The following is a 16062-nucleotide window of genomic DNA, read 5'->3' as shown; positions in this document are numbered from 1 at the left end:
TTTTATCGTTCCACGTAATAACAGAGATAAATTCTCCCTATGGATAGCAACTGCTCATATTTCATAAGACTGATTCTGTCAGATGCTGAGCCTCTGGCAGCACTTTGCAGACTTGAGCCACGGTGATCCAGACAAATCCTATTTCCTTAGTCTCCTGACACAATATTATTGTCAAATCTTTGTCACTGTCGCTGTCCCTATGCCTGTCGTGCCATGTCTGCAATTTTCATCTGAAAAATACATTGTAATGGTAAAGGTGACCCTTCCATTCTACTCTGTATCTATTGCCAGTACACGTACTATTTTTGGCATGAAGCAGATTCCTGGGAAAACACCATTAAAATTACTGTAGCTATTGCATTTGTGTCCATAATTATTTCTCTCAAGCTTGTAAGCTGTGCAGAGTACAAGTACAGAGTACAAGTATTTGATTATTTGGACGTGAGGAAAAATTTCTGTACTCAAAGAGTGGTTAAACATTGGAAGAGGCTGCCCAGGGAAGTGGTGGAGTCACCATCCCTGGAGGTATTTAAAAGACGTGTAGATGAGGCGCTTAGGGACATGGTTTAGTGGGCATGGTGGTGTTGTGTCGATGGTTGGACTCGATGATCTTAGAGGTCTTTTCCAACCTTAATGATTCTATGATTCTATGGTTGTCTCTGATTCTGTGTTGTCCTGGTTGAGATGAGTTTCCTAAAACACTATGTCTTTCCTCCATTCTTTCATCTGTTTTATCTCCTTTAATCTCTCCCTTAATTTCCGTTTCTTTTTTAGCTTCTTTAATGATCTTTTTGATATGCACAAGGTACCTCTCAGTGAAGACCTGTCAACTGTTTGGGCTGTCAGTGGGTATGATAATGACTCCTTCTTATTTGGCCTTTGCCTCTGCAGGTTCAACAGTATTTGATGGAGAACATAGACGCAGCCTCTCACAACGTATTTTTCCAAGGTACTGAGGAAAATTATACTTGTTTAATTTTATTTTTATTTTGTTGGAGATTTTGTAAAATCCCTTTTGGGCCACTTAGAATTGTAGTGCTGATATTAATTTAATTACTGCTTTAAATGGAAGTTCAGAAGTACTGCTATGGAGTTTGGAAGCACTGGCTTTGCAATTACAAGGTTTTGGAGTATCTCTGTTCCGCCTGCTTTCCCCTCCACTGAAATTATGGTATCCCTCTGTGACATGCCATATGGGATAGTTAAACCTGCCACTGAAACCCATGTCAGCCACTGAATCAACCCAGTGTCTTCCTTTCTTTCCATGGATGTCACTGCATGGCCACGTGGAACTCAAAGGTGTTGAGGAGAAAGGACTCACCATAAATCCCATTTTACTTGAGCTGAGTAAAATGTCTACAACATTGAGATTCTTTCAGCTCTGTCACTACTCACTTCTATTTTAAATACTGCATAGTATATTTTCCTGTGCTATATTTCATCTCAAAGTCAATTGTATTTCAGTGCTGGATGTAGTTATCACCAATGTGTAGACTTTATCCCGTGTTGTTCTAGCTGCATGGTACTCTAGGATTTGTGAGAATTAAAAGTCATGTATCCTTAAATCTTCATTAAGTATGGCTAGGTTATAAAAAGCAAATAAATCCTGCCTGGTTCAGAGGCACTCAGGCTTGTGCCATGCAGAGAAACTCAGGGAAGCAAAATACAGGAATACCTCTGATGGCTCCAGGTAGGTGTAGATCTGGCAGGACTCCTTGGCCAAGGGCACTGCCTCAGAAATACACCATGCACTTCTCAATTCAAGCTGGCTCCTTGCATTCACGAAATGCTCCACCTGGCATGAAGCCCTCCTGTAATCTGAAGCTCTGGAAAGTGTGATGGAGGCACACTCTAGCCAGCTGAAACCCCCTAGGTCCAGAAGGAATATCATTATATCCACACATTTTAAACCTATGTCATTACTAGCGCCCATCAGCTGGTAATGTAAATTCATTATTATTAAATCATGGGTTTGCGCTGTCTAGACATTCACTAAATTAGAGGGTTTCATTTCTCCTTTTCAGTTATGCTTGTGCCTTTTTGGATGATGACGCTGCCTATGAGTGTTGTTCCACAAATCCTCTGACAGGCTCCCTTTCCACATGTCGCCGCAGCCCTCGACTGCTTTCTAATGGTTATTATGTTTTGACAGAAGACAGTTTTCTGTCTGATGAAAAGGGTAACATAACACTGACACCATCCCAGACAAGTGTTACATATAAAGAGAATTTAGTTCGGTAAGTGAGCTATATGCAGATTTTACTCCATGTTGGCAATTGGCTCCACATTTCTGAACTTATCTGGTGGTATCTGTGTGGCTGTCTACATTTTGCTTGGCACAAGATCAGCATTGCTTCTTAATGGGAACGTCTAAATTGATTTAGTTTAGAGAGTGCAGTGATTGAAATAACAACTTGATTTTCAGTCATGTCTAATCTTACTTACCCAAAACCTCTTCAGTACACAGTTGTTGCTGTAATTGGAGTTGTGTGCAATAAAGAAAAAGGAGAGCTACAGCTCATTTTGCCAATGGGGTGTCACCATGATGAGCAATAAGAAAAAGGAAAATATATATATATATATATATGCTCATATATATAAAAAAATAAAAAGGTCTGGTCCTGGAATTCTTACTCAGGGAAAAATCTCTCTTGATTTCAGAAGAACATCAGTTTAGGAAGTTATCTAAAATGTAGTTCAAAAAAGTTGAAGTACAGTGGATTCAGTCTGCACCAAAGGGGACACGGTAGGGTGAAACTCATGGGTAGCATGAGACCACTCAGAGCAGTATCAGAGCCCAATAACTGTAGTATCATTTGGTGTCACAATATCCAGTATCACAATGCAGGATATGTTGCCATGCTGCTCATACGTTCCTTGACATTACTGCAGTGTGCAGCAGTCATTCTTGGTGACATACCCAGGGTCAAGAACAGAGCTAGGAACAGCACCCAGAACCTGGTTCTTTCCTGTCAGTCCTGCAAGCTTTAGAGCTCTGCCCCTGCTCAACAAGAATAATTAACTCTGTTCCTTGAGAATGTGTCTTGTCTTTCTAGTGTATTCAGGCGAAGGAAGAAAATCCGTCGCTCTCTTGCCAGCTTGTTCAATCTCGGTGCCTCCAGTTCATGGCTCAGCAGCACCATCCTCAGCAATATGGATTCCTGCCATGTAGATGGTCCTTGGCCTGATGGCTGCAATAAACTAGAAGCCAGTCAGAGTGATATTGGTAAGCCCTGACCAGGCACCAAGTAATCGAGCTACAACTTTACAGTCTGTATTTAGTGGGACTTGGGTATCTCTTTCTATAGGTTTTGCAGGGGTTGTCTGCCAAGGTGTGCAGGTAAAGGATAGGAGAACAACAGAATTGTAAGTGGTGAACTGAGCTCCTGGCACTGAAACACAGTATGAGTCCACAAAGACCTTTGTGCCAAAAAGGCATTTTTAGACTGGATTTGAATCCAAATTCATCACCAGTGATGTTTATGCTGGTGTCATTAATATCTGGCACTGCCTGCTTTCACCTGGCTGTTTTGATAATGTCATTGTGTTACGCTCTATGCAGTTTTGTCTTTACATATTTTCTCCTGCATACATTGAACCTGCCAATTCCCTACCCCTAACAATTTGGAAACCTCCCTGTGATTAAGTAATTAATTTTTCCCCCCACAAAATTCATTAACACAAAGTCTCAAAGCTCTTCTTTTGTGCAATCTCAGTTACATATGCACTTTTTGTAGGTGATTCAGACTTTTCTTCTGAATATAATAGCCATGTGCCACAAAGGCAAACTCCAGCATCTAATGGAGCCTCTCTCACCAAAGATGACGAGTTTCTTCAGCCTGAGAGACCATTTTGTGCTTCAAAATCCTGTTCTCCATTTATGATAAATGCAAATGAAGAAACTTTGAGCAGTGCAGGTATGTTACATTCTTATTCTGCTCTGCCTCATTTGTAGAGTGAACTGAAAACACTCACATTAAAAATATTGATATGGCCCCTTGAAAAAATCGAATTTATTTCCTGAAACATACATTTTAAATAACTGATTAAAAATAACAAAATCTTAAAATTGATATTTACTTGTTTTCTCCTTCCTGCTCACGTCTTTTCCTCTCCTATTTTCAGTGATAACTGGAAAAAGAAAAAGGTGGAGTGAAGAGGAAAATGGAGGAAAGGGCATGGGAACAAACACTGAGACAGGCAATTATTCAGAAAAGCTTGTTTTCTGGGAGCATGGAGGGCACAGTGTCTCTATGGCCGTGGGGGAAAAAGACTCCTGAGAGACACCCAGAGCATGAAAATTAGGTTTCCGCTTTGAATCACTCTAGGCAAATTCTCTTAGAAAGAAACTGAAGAGTCTGGCCTCACAGGCTGAAGGTAGTCTTTGCAAACACCTCCTGTCATATATTTACTTTCCTGAAAACTCATGAAAATTATTCTCCTGCTTTTTGTTTTAGAATCCAGGACAGTGCGAAATGTCCTTTCTCAGATGGTTGCACTGATCACGTGTTTAATCATTTCAATATGTACAAGGTAATTTTTATTTCTTTTATTTGTTGTTTCTGACATTAATGCTTACTCCATTTCAACTGGTGAATAAAACATAAATTAAGGATCACATTTTCAAAGTTAGATATATCTTATTATGAAAATATATTTTCACATGATAGTCGATGCAGGCAATTATCTGAGCTATATAGATATGCACAAAAATAAGAAATACGTACGCAGATATGAAAACTACTTTCTCAAGTGTGCTTGGACATAGGTTTTGAAAGGCTGAGAAGAATCAGAATGGATCCATGTCTTTCTAAGTGACTAGTATGGGTGTTTCTCAGTCTGGGAATCATGAGGTCTTTCTTTCTAGGAGATAATCCTCAATAGCTTAAGTAATTTAAAGTTTCAAATTGCAGTGCACCTACCAGAGTTCAGAGGGTTCATCTGCAAAAACCTTTCTCTTCTCCTCCCACCCATGCTTCGCCTCTGTTAACCCAATATGCATCCCTTGTTTTTTTAACCTTTATGGGTATTGTTATGTTCTCAGATATTTTCTGGGAGGACGGTCTGCCACTTTGTTGCTGATAATTTTAGTTTGTAAGTACAAACTTACTCTATATTCAACACACAAGATTTTACTAAGTCACATCTGAGGGCCAAAATCCATCCTCGGATGTATATCCACAGCTCTTATTGATGCTAATAGGAGCAATATGTGGGCATATGGGGACAGAATGTAACCTTCAATCAGTTACAGGATTTTGCATTTGAATTTCACAGTTCTTTTGTCCCAGGATGCTGCTGTGTCATCTTTCTTCAGTCTTGACACACCTTTCAAAACAACTAAGTTTTGGTAAGTGGCTCCAGTGTCATGTGATGAATAGAGGAATTTAGAAATCTTGTATTAAGAAGAAGAAGGAGAGATTCCTTCTGTTGTTTTCATGTTAAAAGATAGAAGGCATGATCTGAAGTTATTGATGGAGGATTCAGCTTTTCCTGTTACTGATTTGTATTCATAGAAACTTTCTGTTTATTTTGAAAAACTGCTTTTTCCTAAAGTGCAATAAATATTGTAACACCCATTTGTTAGCAGAAAAGGAAGGTAAACCTAATATGCCATAACATGAATATGCAGAGACAGACCAAGGGTAGTAACTTACTATGAATCCAGAGGTGTACTTTCAAGCCTTGCACTGAAGTCCACTCCCAAGCCACCAAACCAAGCCTTTTTTTTTTGACTGGAAAAAATAAAAACAGCTAACTATGGTGCTAGTCCCATCACCACCTTCCAGGGACTGCAGAATTGGTATGACTTGGCCCCACTAACCCAATGCACCATTAGATTCAGGACAGGGCTTTGCCTTTGGCTTATACGGTAGTCTGATAAATGTCTTAGAAGTATTAAATCAGTCTGATCAATTGAATAAAGGTGCTGACGTTGCTGTTTCAGACTGCTTTATTTCAAAGTTTTGCACAGAGCTGTAGCTTCTAAATCCTTCTGGAGAAAAAGACTTATGTATTTAGAAGGTCTGAATTATATCTTTAGAGCAAGCTCATACCTAGACCTCCATGCTGCAAGCATGTTTGTACACGCTGGATTTATGAATTACCATTCTTTCACTTTTTATGCAGCAGAAAAGTCTTCTGAGTGTGTAAAATCTAAAATGCTGCTAAGACTAAAAACTTTTGGGCTTATTTGAATTTTTATGTGGTGAAAGTGAAGCTCAAAAGGATATTGTTTGTTTCTGAAACTGTGTCAGGGTTCAGGAGTTCAATGTATCCCAAGGGCAACAAGACAGTCTGGCAGACCTCTTAGCCTTTGAATTGAGTATATTGGAAGTTAGAAACAAGAAGGCACAACTTGGAGAGCCATATTGCAATGATAGTCTCACGTTTTGAGCATCCAAGGGTCTTAGCACAATACCTCAGATACTCAAGGATGGTATGTTACACTTTGTCGCTATGTCATTATTCCCAATAAAATCAAGGCCACCAGGTTAGGACTAGAGCGTTCCAAATACATGCTCCAAAGCACTGCTTTCTGACTTCCTGAATAGTTTAGCCCTGAGTCATAAACAAAACAAATAGACTCTGAGAGCTTTTCAGTCACTGGTGTACAGAGAATACCTCTTTTATGCTCATCACAATTGAGAAGTTACCTGCTCAAACAAGCAGTCCTACAGCTTAACTAAATTTGGCAATTCAGAACCTACATAAATACTCATTATAACAAACTGTGGTTTAAATCAAGACATACAAAAATGTATGCTTTATTTCCCCCCTCCAGGAAATAATTGGAAAGAAAGAATAATTGGTAAGTATATGTTTAAATTTAGAAAGAAATCCATGCTTTTTGGGGTGAGCCCTATTATGAAAGGGGGTTCAAGCATGCCAGAAAGGTTCCCTGGACTTTTCATTAAAAGAAGGTTTAGCTGCGGGACCCTTGCCAGTTTCCACTATGAATTACTCCACTTTGCTGTCTAAACCTCCTTTTTCATTTTATTTGGATGAATTATTTTTTAATTGTTTGACAACAGTTGCTAAATAGTGTAAGCTGTTAAACAAATGCTGTGCTTCCGCCCAGAGAAAACATGTTTTTCAGTAACGGGCAAAGCAAGTCTTCCTTTTTCCAAGTTTGAACAGAACAGCAGGGCCAGGTGCTGTACTGCTCTAACTTGGTACCATTCCACTGAAGGAGTGAAGCAGCATCAACATTTATCAGTCCAGAATATCTGGAAAACACATGCAGATTCTTCTTTTCCCTATTCTTTTTCAGTTAAGCCTCATCCTCAGTCTCCAGTTTCTGTTTATCAAGCATTTCTAAGTCTTGGTGCAGCTCAGAACCCTTAAAACGAGCATAGATTTATTTGTACTTGGAGCTGGCCATCCCAGTCCTGGCTCCGTTATTTCCTTTATCTCTTTACTTTGAACAGATAAAAATGAAAAGAGGGAACTAAGTGGAGCTGTGCGCGGGTTTGTGTTCCTTATAGTGTGGATAAAACAGCCTTGTTCATCAGTTCGCTGGTTGAGTGCAGTTCAGCTTCTGAGATCTAAAGGCATCTGCACAGCTGCAGATGCAACCTGGAAAACCTTTCGGTCAGCCCTCAGAAAGAGGATGTTCATCCTGAGAACAAAGCATTTTAGAACGGTATGCAGGCATTTGATCACTTTGCAGACTTACTAAAGCCTATGATGAAAAATACATCCTACTCATCCAGCGTGCCAAGCAGTGGACGCTAGATCTGGCGCTTCCTAAAGTCAGTGGAACTGTTTATTTAAGGGCTGCAACACTTTAAAGTCAGCTTTAAAGCTGACTCTGATTTTGAAAGCCAGTATCAATATTAACCAAAGCAGGTACTACAGGATGGAGTGGAGAACCTGGGACTCGTTGCCTATCAGGAGTAAACTAAATATAGACTGGCATAGGTTACTGCGAGACAGGACCTCCAGCATTTCAAAACAAGCTTGTCTCTTGCCTTTCATAAAAACTTAAAGGCAGAGTAGTTACTTCTGTATATTTCAAAAGGAGTTCACTAACAGTTTTCATTTTTCCTCCTCCTCAAATTTATTTTCCTCAGCTCTTCAGCATCAAACTACTGGATACCTCCTTATGGCTACTGTTACACATGTTACCGTGGAAAAAAAAAAACAGAATTGTTAGTATTCTTCCTTCAAAATACAATTCACTTTACTTTTATTTTTGTTCTGGTCAAACTGTGGGTGAGGCTGTACTTCTTGGTGACTATCTGAAAGCAGTCATGCAAAATGATTGCTGTACCTCTAGTCTCTTACGTCAATGAAGTCCTACAAGCATGGGGTCCTTACAAGCATTTTGATAAGGAATTGATGGTAAATAGTGTTTTGCAATTCCCATTCAGTTTTTGGTAAACAGCTGACGTCTTCCAATACTTTATATATTAATTTCTTGTAACAACATGCTGGCAAAGATAATGGATTTGGATAGTGGCTGAGTACCTGCGGTAATATATTTCAGAAGCTTTATTGTATCATGTGTGTGCACTGCCTTGTGGCCTTTATGCTGCACATTAAGAAAAGAGAAAAAGAAGGAAGAAAGAAATATTATTGGAAGGAAAGCACTCTTCAAAAAGCCAGGAATCAGGATGTGGAGAAGCAATGATAAATCTGAATTACCTGGATTCACGTACAAAAATACGAGACCTGCAGGTATTAACTTTACTTTGGAAACACTGAGCCCTATTTTTCAGTTTGGATCTTTGCTACAACAGAGACTAAATTACACATAGAACCTGTGGGTAACCAAAAACTGTTATCTTGTTAATCCAAGCTTTTAATAATCTGCTTCTTAAAATATCTCCCTGTATGCTAGTTTAGCTAGGACAGCATGGATTTCATCTTCCCATGCAACAAAATGATGGCAATGAGCGAGGATGCTATTGCCCACCAAACCATTCTATAACTAGTGCTGCTTCTAGTCTACTTCTCCCCTGTTGTGGTAGACGCAACGCTAGCACAGCCCAGCTGGTAAATCAGACATGAAATGCTGCCTGTGGAAGGGCTAGGTCTGCCCATGGGGTACAATCAGGCTGGCGGGCATAATGACAGGGATTTGAAAACCCTGCAGCAAAAGCACACGAACGGAAGGTTCTGGTGGAAGAAAGAATCGACAAAACTGAACCACCGCTGTCTGTGCAACTCTGTCTCAGCCAAGCTCAAGCAGGTTATAGCTGTATTTCTAGCATCAGAAATCCAAACAAGTGATGCAATGAGGAAAAGGGTAGTTGAAATTAAGTTAAAATGTACATTTCTCTTTCAAAGTGTAAATATATGCCGGTTATATTTTGCAGATAAGCATCAATAGCTCAGCATTAAGAGCTCAGAGGGAAATTTCACCCAAATTACCAATTTTGCATAGTAATTTACTTTTGCCCAGTGCATTAAATTGACTTTATATGAAGACAGACCATCTGATGTAACAAGACCAGGTTTTATAGTTTCAATAAATGGTGACAATAGAATGTTCTTCTTCATCAAACTGATGTATTATGTAACTATAATAGTAGTTATAATACTCATCCTCATATTTACTTGTAGTTAATACACTTGAATAATTTTGTCAGTATTAAATAATTCTGCTTCTTTATTTACTTTAACTATGGAGACAACTGAGAGTAAATATCATTGTGTAATATGTATACATATTTTGTGTTACCTATTTTATTGCTAGTTATAACAGGTCCTTTACTAAATGCACTTTTTAAACTAAAGGATTATAGAAATCTTCAGTGTTTAAATGATCTCCTGGAAGTATAATCTGGAAGATGAAATGCTACACTGAGAGAAAAGTCTAAGACTGCAATTACCCTGCAGCCATCGAGGCGATTATGCTGAAAACTAGAAAAAAATGAGTTCACTGTAAACTAGTCAGTTCACTGTAAAGTGAAGAAAAAGCTGATTCAGTTTGCCAAGAATTTTGTCTAAAATGAATTGCTTTAATCTGTCTATGAATAAATATAAACCGTAAATTAGAATTTTTCTGATCTGGGGAGGGGGAAGTTCTGGGACAATTTGGCAATTGGAGTTCAAGGGCTAAAAATTACATGCTTGGGATCTGTTAAGTTCTGCCCTCTGTGATATTCATTAATGTTGAATTAACAAAGTTCTATTCAGTTACCAGACTGGCTGGCTTTGGCAGTTGCCTTCCATATATTCCAACGGACATAAAAGCAAGCCTTGTATTGTTTCTCTGAAAAGACGCACAATAATATGTTCAATCCTGTTGGATGAAAAATTGAAGCCAGGATCTGTCTGATGAAAAATTGAAGACGCATTTTCTAACCTAAATGTTGAAATCCAGACTTTCAGAGGTAATTAGTATTTGCAGCTTCTGTTAACTAGAGTATCAAGCTTAGGATAATTGTGAACTGTAATTCTAGCAAAGTAAATCCACTTGTTGATTAATGATTAATTGATGCATCTACAAACAGAGAGGACTACTAGAATTTTATGTTTCTGTCCCCAGTGATTAAACTCTTACTCCACTTTAATATAGCACCTTATTTAGAAAAAGAGAATCAAAGAAGAATTTCAAGATATGGATTTATGACCCCCTGTACATTATCTCATACCTTCCATTACTATTATTTTGTTGTCATTACGCCTTGTATTATACTCTCCCATTTCTTGCTGTGTTCAGCTGAATTTCAGGGCCATTCTTGAGTATATATCACAGAGTGCTTAATAGTGTGAATGTTCGTGTTGAAGGAAACAGCAGCAAGCACGATGATAATATTTATGGCATCCCTTAGCTTACAATGTTCCTAGTCTGTGAGCAAGTCTGTTTTGTATTTATCCTGAAAGCATTACTCATAGAAGCCAAACCATACAAAGATTAACATTTTTGAGTTCAATGATATGGGAAAACCACACTGGTATAGAATACAGGTATGCCCATTTAGTCCAGTTCTGCAGAATCTGCTCTTTGATGTATTTTTTGTGAATTAGCTGCAGTGTTTTGTAAACCCCTTTGTACATTTTAATATACACTGAGCAAAATTGTTACTTCATTTTATATTATTTCTTTTTTACGGTTTCTCATGCTGCTTTTTTTTTCCTTATCTCTGGCATTTACGTATCAGTAAAGTTGTTCCTGTTTGCATTTCTTCCTGTATTTGAGGGTGTTGTCAATAATGAAGACTATTATTAGGAATTGCATATATTCCAATGAATTTGTTATTTGTGAGCTATGTCCTGCCCTGTAGATTGTGTGCTCTTTGGGAAAGGATTTATTGGTACTTCGGTGTGAAAAATGAAAGCCTCATTTTGTTACAGTTACTAAATAACTGTTACCACCATAGAATATAATAATAATAACAGTAATGATAACAGTAACAACAATAACAAAACCAAAACAAATAATAATAATTTAATAGGAAATAAATAGAAATACATAGGTTCAGCTTCTAAGTGGGTATCAGTCAGCTGATTTCCACCAGCTAAGATTCTGACCTGCAGCATTTTAACAGCTTAAGATTTGTCCATGGACATCAATTTGCTAGGGCTGTAGCACCTTACATGAGTGTATACTGATGGAGTGAACACATATTCAAAATACTTCTGATTCACTGTAATAATAATGCTATAAAGCTTATTTTTGTCATGACAGAAATCTATTTTATATTGCATTGTTTTACACATTTAACAAATGAACTTGTAATGTGTTAAAGTGATAAAGTGAATTTCTTCAGGGAAGGCATGCCAGATGGGACCCTTTTTCTTCTTCCTCAACTCCATTCTCCTGTTCGTAATGTGGCTCATTACATTATCTCCGTCATGTATATTGCTTCAAGCTAAGAATTTGGGCTTGTGCTACTTAGAGGTCTTAGTACATAATTTGAGGGAAAAATAACTGCATGAAAATAATGAACACAATAAGGTCAATGTATGTAAATATAAACTTTTATTTAATTTGAAATATTTGAAATAAATGAATGCAAAAGTCTTTTGAGAAGTTGTACAACACCGGACCTGCAAGTTACACTGAATTTTGTATATGTATATTGTGTTGATGTTGTACGGGCTGCAAACATTTTGTTGCATGAAGCATATTGTAAAAGCAGCTATTACATAGGCCACCATGCTGCAAGCGTGTATGTATGTGCTGGATTTATGAATTATCATTCTTTCACTTTCTATGCATCAGAAAATTCTTCTGTGTGTAAAATCTAAAATGCTGCTAAGACTAAAAGCATTTGGGATTATCTGAATTTTTATGTGGTGAAAGTGAAGGTCAACAAGGACATTTTAGCAGGGCCTGTTGCGACAGGACAAGGGAGAATGGTTTTAAACTAAAAGAGGGTAGATTCAGACTAGAGATAAGGAAGACATTTTTTACGCTGAGGGTGGTGAAACACTGGCACAGGTTGCCCAGAGAGGTGGTGGATGCCCCATCCCTGGAAACATTCCAGGTCAGGTTGGAGGGGGCTCTGAGCAACCTGATCTAGTTGAAGATGTCCCTGCCCACGGCAGGGGGGTTGGACAAGATGACCTTTAGAGGTCCCTTCCAACCCAAACTTTTCTATGATTCTATGAGTGTTTCTGAAACTGTGTCAGGGTTCAGGAGTTCAATGTATCCCAAGGGCAACAAGACAGTCTGGCAGACCTCTTAGCCTTTGAATTGAGTATATTGGAAGTTAGAAACAAGAAGGCACAACTTGGAGAGCCATATTGCAATGATAGTCTCACATTTTGAGCATCCAAGGGTCTTAGCACAATACCTCAGATACTCAAGGATGGTATGTTACACTTTGTCGCTATGTCATTATTCCCAATGAAATCAAGGCCACCAGGTTAGGACTAGAGCGTTCCAAATGCATGCTCCAAAGCACTGCTTTCTGACTTCCTGAATAGTTTAGCCCTGAGTCATAAACAAAGCTGTTCTTCACAAGAGGAAAACAAATAGACTCTGAGAGCTTTTCAGTCACTGGTGTACAGAGAATACCTCTTTTATGCTCATCACAAGTGAGAAGTTACCTGCTCAAACAAGCAGTCCTACAGCTTAACTAAATTTGGCAATTCAGAACCTACATAAATACTCATTATAACAAACTGTGGTTTAAATCAGGACACACAGGTACAATGTACACTTCAACTTTGAAGTGAAGTTGATCTGGGAAGAAGGGAGGAGTGGAGGGAAGGTGTTTTTAGATTTGTTATTATTTCTCAGTATCCTGCTCTGTTTAATTGGCAATAAATTAAATTAATTTCTCCAAGTTGAGTCTGTTTTGCCCATGATGGTAATTGCTGTATGATCTCCCTGTCCTTATCTCAATCCATGAACTTTTCATCATATTTCCTCCCTCTGTCCTGTGGAGGAGGGGGAGTGAGAGTACGGCTGGGTAGGCACCTAGCAGCTAGCCACGGTCGACACACCACACCTTAGTATATTGCAATTTAATTAATTGCGGATTTTATATTGCTTTCTTCAGAACTATGATATAGAATCTCTGCAAAAGGGATGAAAAAAAACCATGTTTTTAGCAAAATGAAATAATGGAGGTATTTCTGTGCGATACAATGTAGACACAGCATTTAAAATACTGGACACAGCAAGAACAAGGTTTTTTTCTTCTTGAAATTGATTACCTTGATTACGAGCTATGCTCTCAAGTAAAAAATTAATAGTTCTAGGAAAAGGTGCAGCTATAAAAGTCACTGTTTGAAGGGGCCTGCAATTTAGTATGAAATAAATGGGTAGGTAGCAGAAGGCCTCGCCAGTGGCCCTTCTTTAGTCTCTGTGGCTCTGTAGGGTGGCCGTGGGCCACAGGGTGTTGCTGTCCAACCAGCTGTGTAAACATCCTTGTCCTCAGCCTGGATTTGTTACTTACCCAGTCAGACAGACCAGGACAAGGTCTAGGGAGTTAAACTAACATGCATTAACTACTTCTGCTCCTTTATGCCTCATTATCTCCACAAAACCTAGTGGCTTTAACTCAATGACATCTCCTTTCTCCTATCCTCTCAATAGCAATACAACTAGAAAGTTGCAGAGTGGCTGCGAGCAGTTCCATGTATTACATCAGAGGTAAATGACTTAATAAATTAATTTGATAATTTAAAAAAGAAAAATCCTACAGCCTTATTTAAACTTATATGTGAATTTCCTGTTAGTAGAAGATGATCTTGAGGTTTGATTAGACCTTTAGGTTAATGAAGACCCATGTTAGCAAAGAGGGATGAAATACCTACTGACTTTCCTGATGTTTCCACTTTGATCCGGTGACAATTTTGCCAGTTCGTCTTCTGTAACTGAAGTTTTAGAGTCATTGATGAGGGCTGTTACAAGGTTGTGATTGAGGCCTGACATGGCAATAAACAGGATATATGAACTTACAAAGAAGAAAATATGAGCTTAAATCTAAGTATAAAAAACCCTTTATTACTTTGCGAGCAAATGAACGCTATGTCAGAATACTTCTTGCACTGCTGAATTGGACTGAACTCAAACTGGTGGCCAGCAGATCAGAATAAGATGAAGGACTCCATAAAGCTCATTAGTGATATCTTGAGATGTGTAGTCCCATCCAGTTTCTTTGAGGTTTAAGGTGCCATAACTTTGCCAGTTGGGAACTTAATCAAGTATGTGAAGCAATGCTACATCATTATATTAACTGCAAAATAGAAAATGTCAGACATGAGAATTTCTGTAGCTATCTACCTGGACTTCAGACTTTGTGGTCTACCTGGACTTCAGTAAGGCCTTTGACACCGTCTCCCACAGCATTCTCCTCGAGAAGCTGGCGGCTCATGGCTCAGACAGGTGGACTCTGCGCTGGGTCAAAAACTGGCTGGACGGCCGGGCCCAGAGAGTTGTGGTGAATGGAGTTCAATCCAGTTGGCGGCCGGTCACGAGCGGTGTTCCCCAGGGCTCAGTATTGGGGCCGGTCTTGTTCAATATCTTTATCAATGATCTGGATGAGGGGATGGAGTGCACCCTCAGGAAGTTTGCAGACGACACCAAGTTGGGCGGCAGTGTTGATCTGCTGGAGGGTAGGAAGGCTCTGCAGAGGGACCTGGACAGGCTGGATCGATGGGCCGAGGCCAACTGTATGAGATTCAACAAGGCCAAGTGCCGGGTCCTGCACTTCGGCCACAACAACCCCATGCAGCGCTACAGGCTTGGGGAAGAGTGGCTGGAAAGCTGCCTGGCGGAAAAGGACCTGGGGGTGTTGGTCGACAGCCGGCTGAACATGAGCCGACAGTGTGCCCAGGCGGCCAAGAAGGCCAACGGCATCCTGGCCTGTATCAGAAATAGTGTGGCCAGCAGGAGCAGGGAAGTGATAGTGCCCCTGTACTCAGCACTGGTGCGGCCGCACCTCGAATACTGTGTTCAGTTTTGGGCCCCTCACTACAAGAAGGATGTTGAGATGTTGGAACGTGTCCAGAGAAGGGCAACGAGGCTGGTGAGGGGTCTGGAGAACAAGCCTTATGAGGAGCGGCTGAGGGAGCTGGGGTTGTTTAGCCTGGAGAAAAGGAGGCTGAGGGGAGACCTCATTGCTCTCTACAACTACCTGGAGGTATTTAAAAGACGTGTAGATGTGGTGCTTAGGGACATGGTTTAGTGGTGGACTTGGCAGTGCTAGGTTAACGGTTGGACTTGATGATCTTAAAGGTCTTTTCCAACCTAAACGATTCTATGATTCTATGAATCACGGGAACAGGCAGCTTCCATAGCCAACAGAAAACATGCTTTCAGCCCAAAATGTGTTAGGCAAACTAGTTGATGAATATGCAGGAGGAGGACAAAAGTGTCATACAAAGGATAGATGAAAGATACATGCCTGAGGAAAAGGGATTTCATGTATGATTGCACAGCCAAAGAAAGGGGTCAGGAGCAGCCAGAGTCGCAGAAATCTCACTTCTGGATTATACAAAAGCCACTTTGCTTCTTGGGCAGGCACACAAGTGCTTCTGGCTGCTCTGACGTAAGGACACGTCAAAGCGGGTACAGAACAAGCACACAACCTGACGGACCGCCTGGCGGCGAAGGCCCGGGGGAGGGGAGCCGGCCCACAGCAGCACCCGGAG

At 39.8% G+C, this 16062-nt stretch overlaps 2 protein-coding genes across 2 annotated transcripts in view; both read left to right on the top strand.

The window, feature by feature from the left end:
* The window catches only part of TMEM71 (transmembrane protein 71), a 17575-nt gene extending 12221 nt beyond the window's left edge, over window positions 1-5354 (top strand). The window contains exons 4-10 of the mRNA XM_009323382.1: window positions 892-949; window positions 2025-2237; window positions 3057-3226; window positions 3738-3917; window positions 4458-4533; window positions 5045-5094; window positions 5278-5354. Of these exons, the coding sequence (XP_009321657.1) occupies window positions 892-949; window positions 2025-2237; window positions 3057-3226; window positions 3738-3917; window positions 4458-4533; window positions 5045-5094; window positions 5278-5354 (824 nt within the window). The remainder of the gene's footprint in view (window positions 1-891; window positions 950-2024; window positions 2238-3056; window positions 3227-3737; window positions 3918-4457; window positions 4534-5044; window positions 5095-5277) is intronic.
* A 6758-nt stretch (window positions 5355-12112) lies between these two features.
* LRRC6 (leucine rich repeat containing 6) overlaps window positions 12113-16062 on the top strand; it is a 44137-nt gene continuing 40187 nt past the window's right edge. Inside the window, exon 1 of the mRNA XM_009323381.1 lies at window positions 12113-12125. Coding sequence (XP_009321656.1) covers window positions 12113-12125 — 13 coding nt within the window. The remainder of the gene's footprint in view (window positions 12126-16062) is intronic.

This window comes from Pygoscelis adeliae, unplaced genomic scaffold (assembly GCF_000699105.1).
Source record: "Pygoscelis adeliae isolate BGI_AS28 unplaced genomic scaffold, ASM69910v1 Scaffold103, whole genome shotgun sequence".
In the NCBI taxonomy this organism is placed as follows: domain Eukaryota; kingdom Metazoa; phylum Chordata; class Aves; order Sphenisciformes; family Spheniscidae; genus Pygoscelis; species Pygoscelis adeliae.
This window is presented reverse-complemented; position numbering and strand designations above follow the sequence as displayed.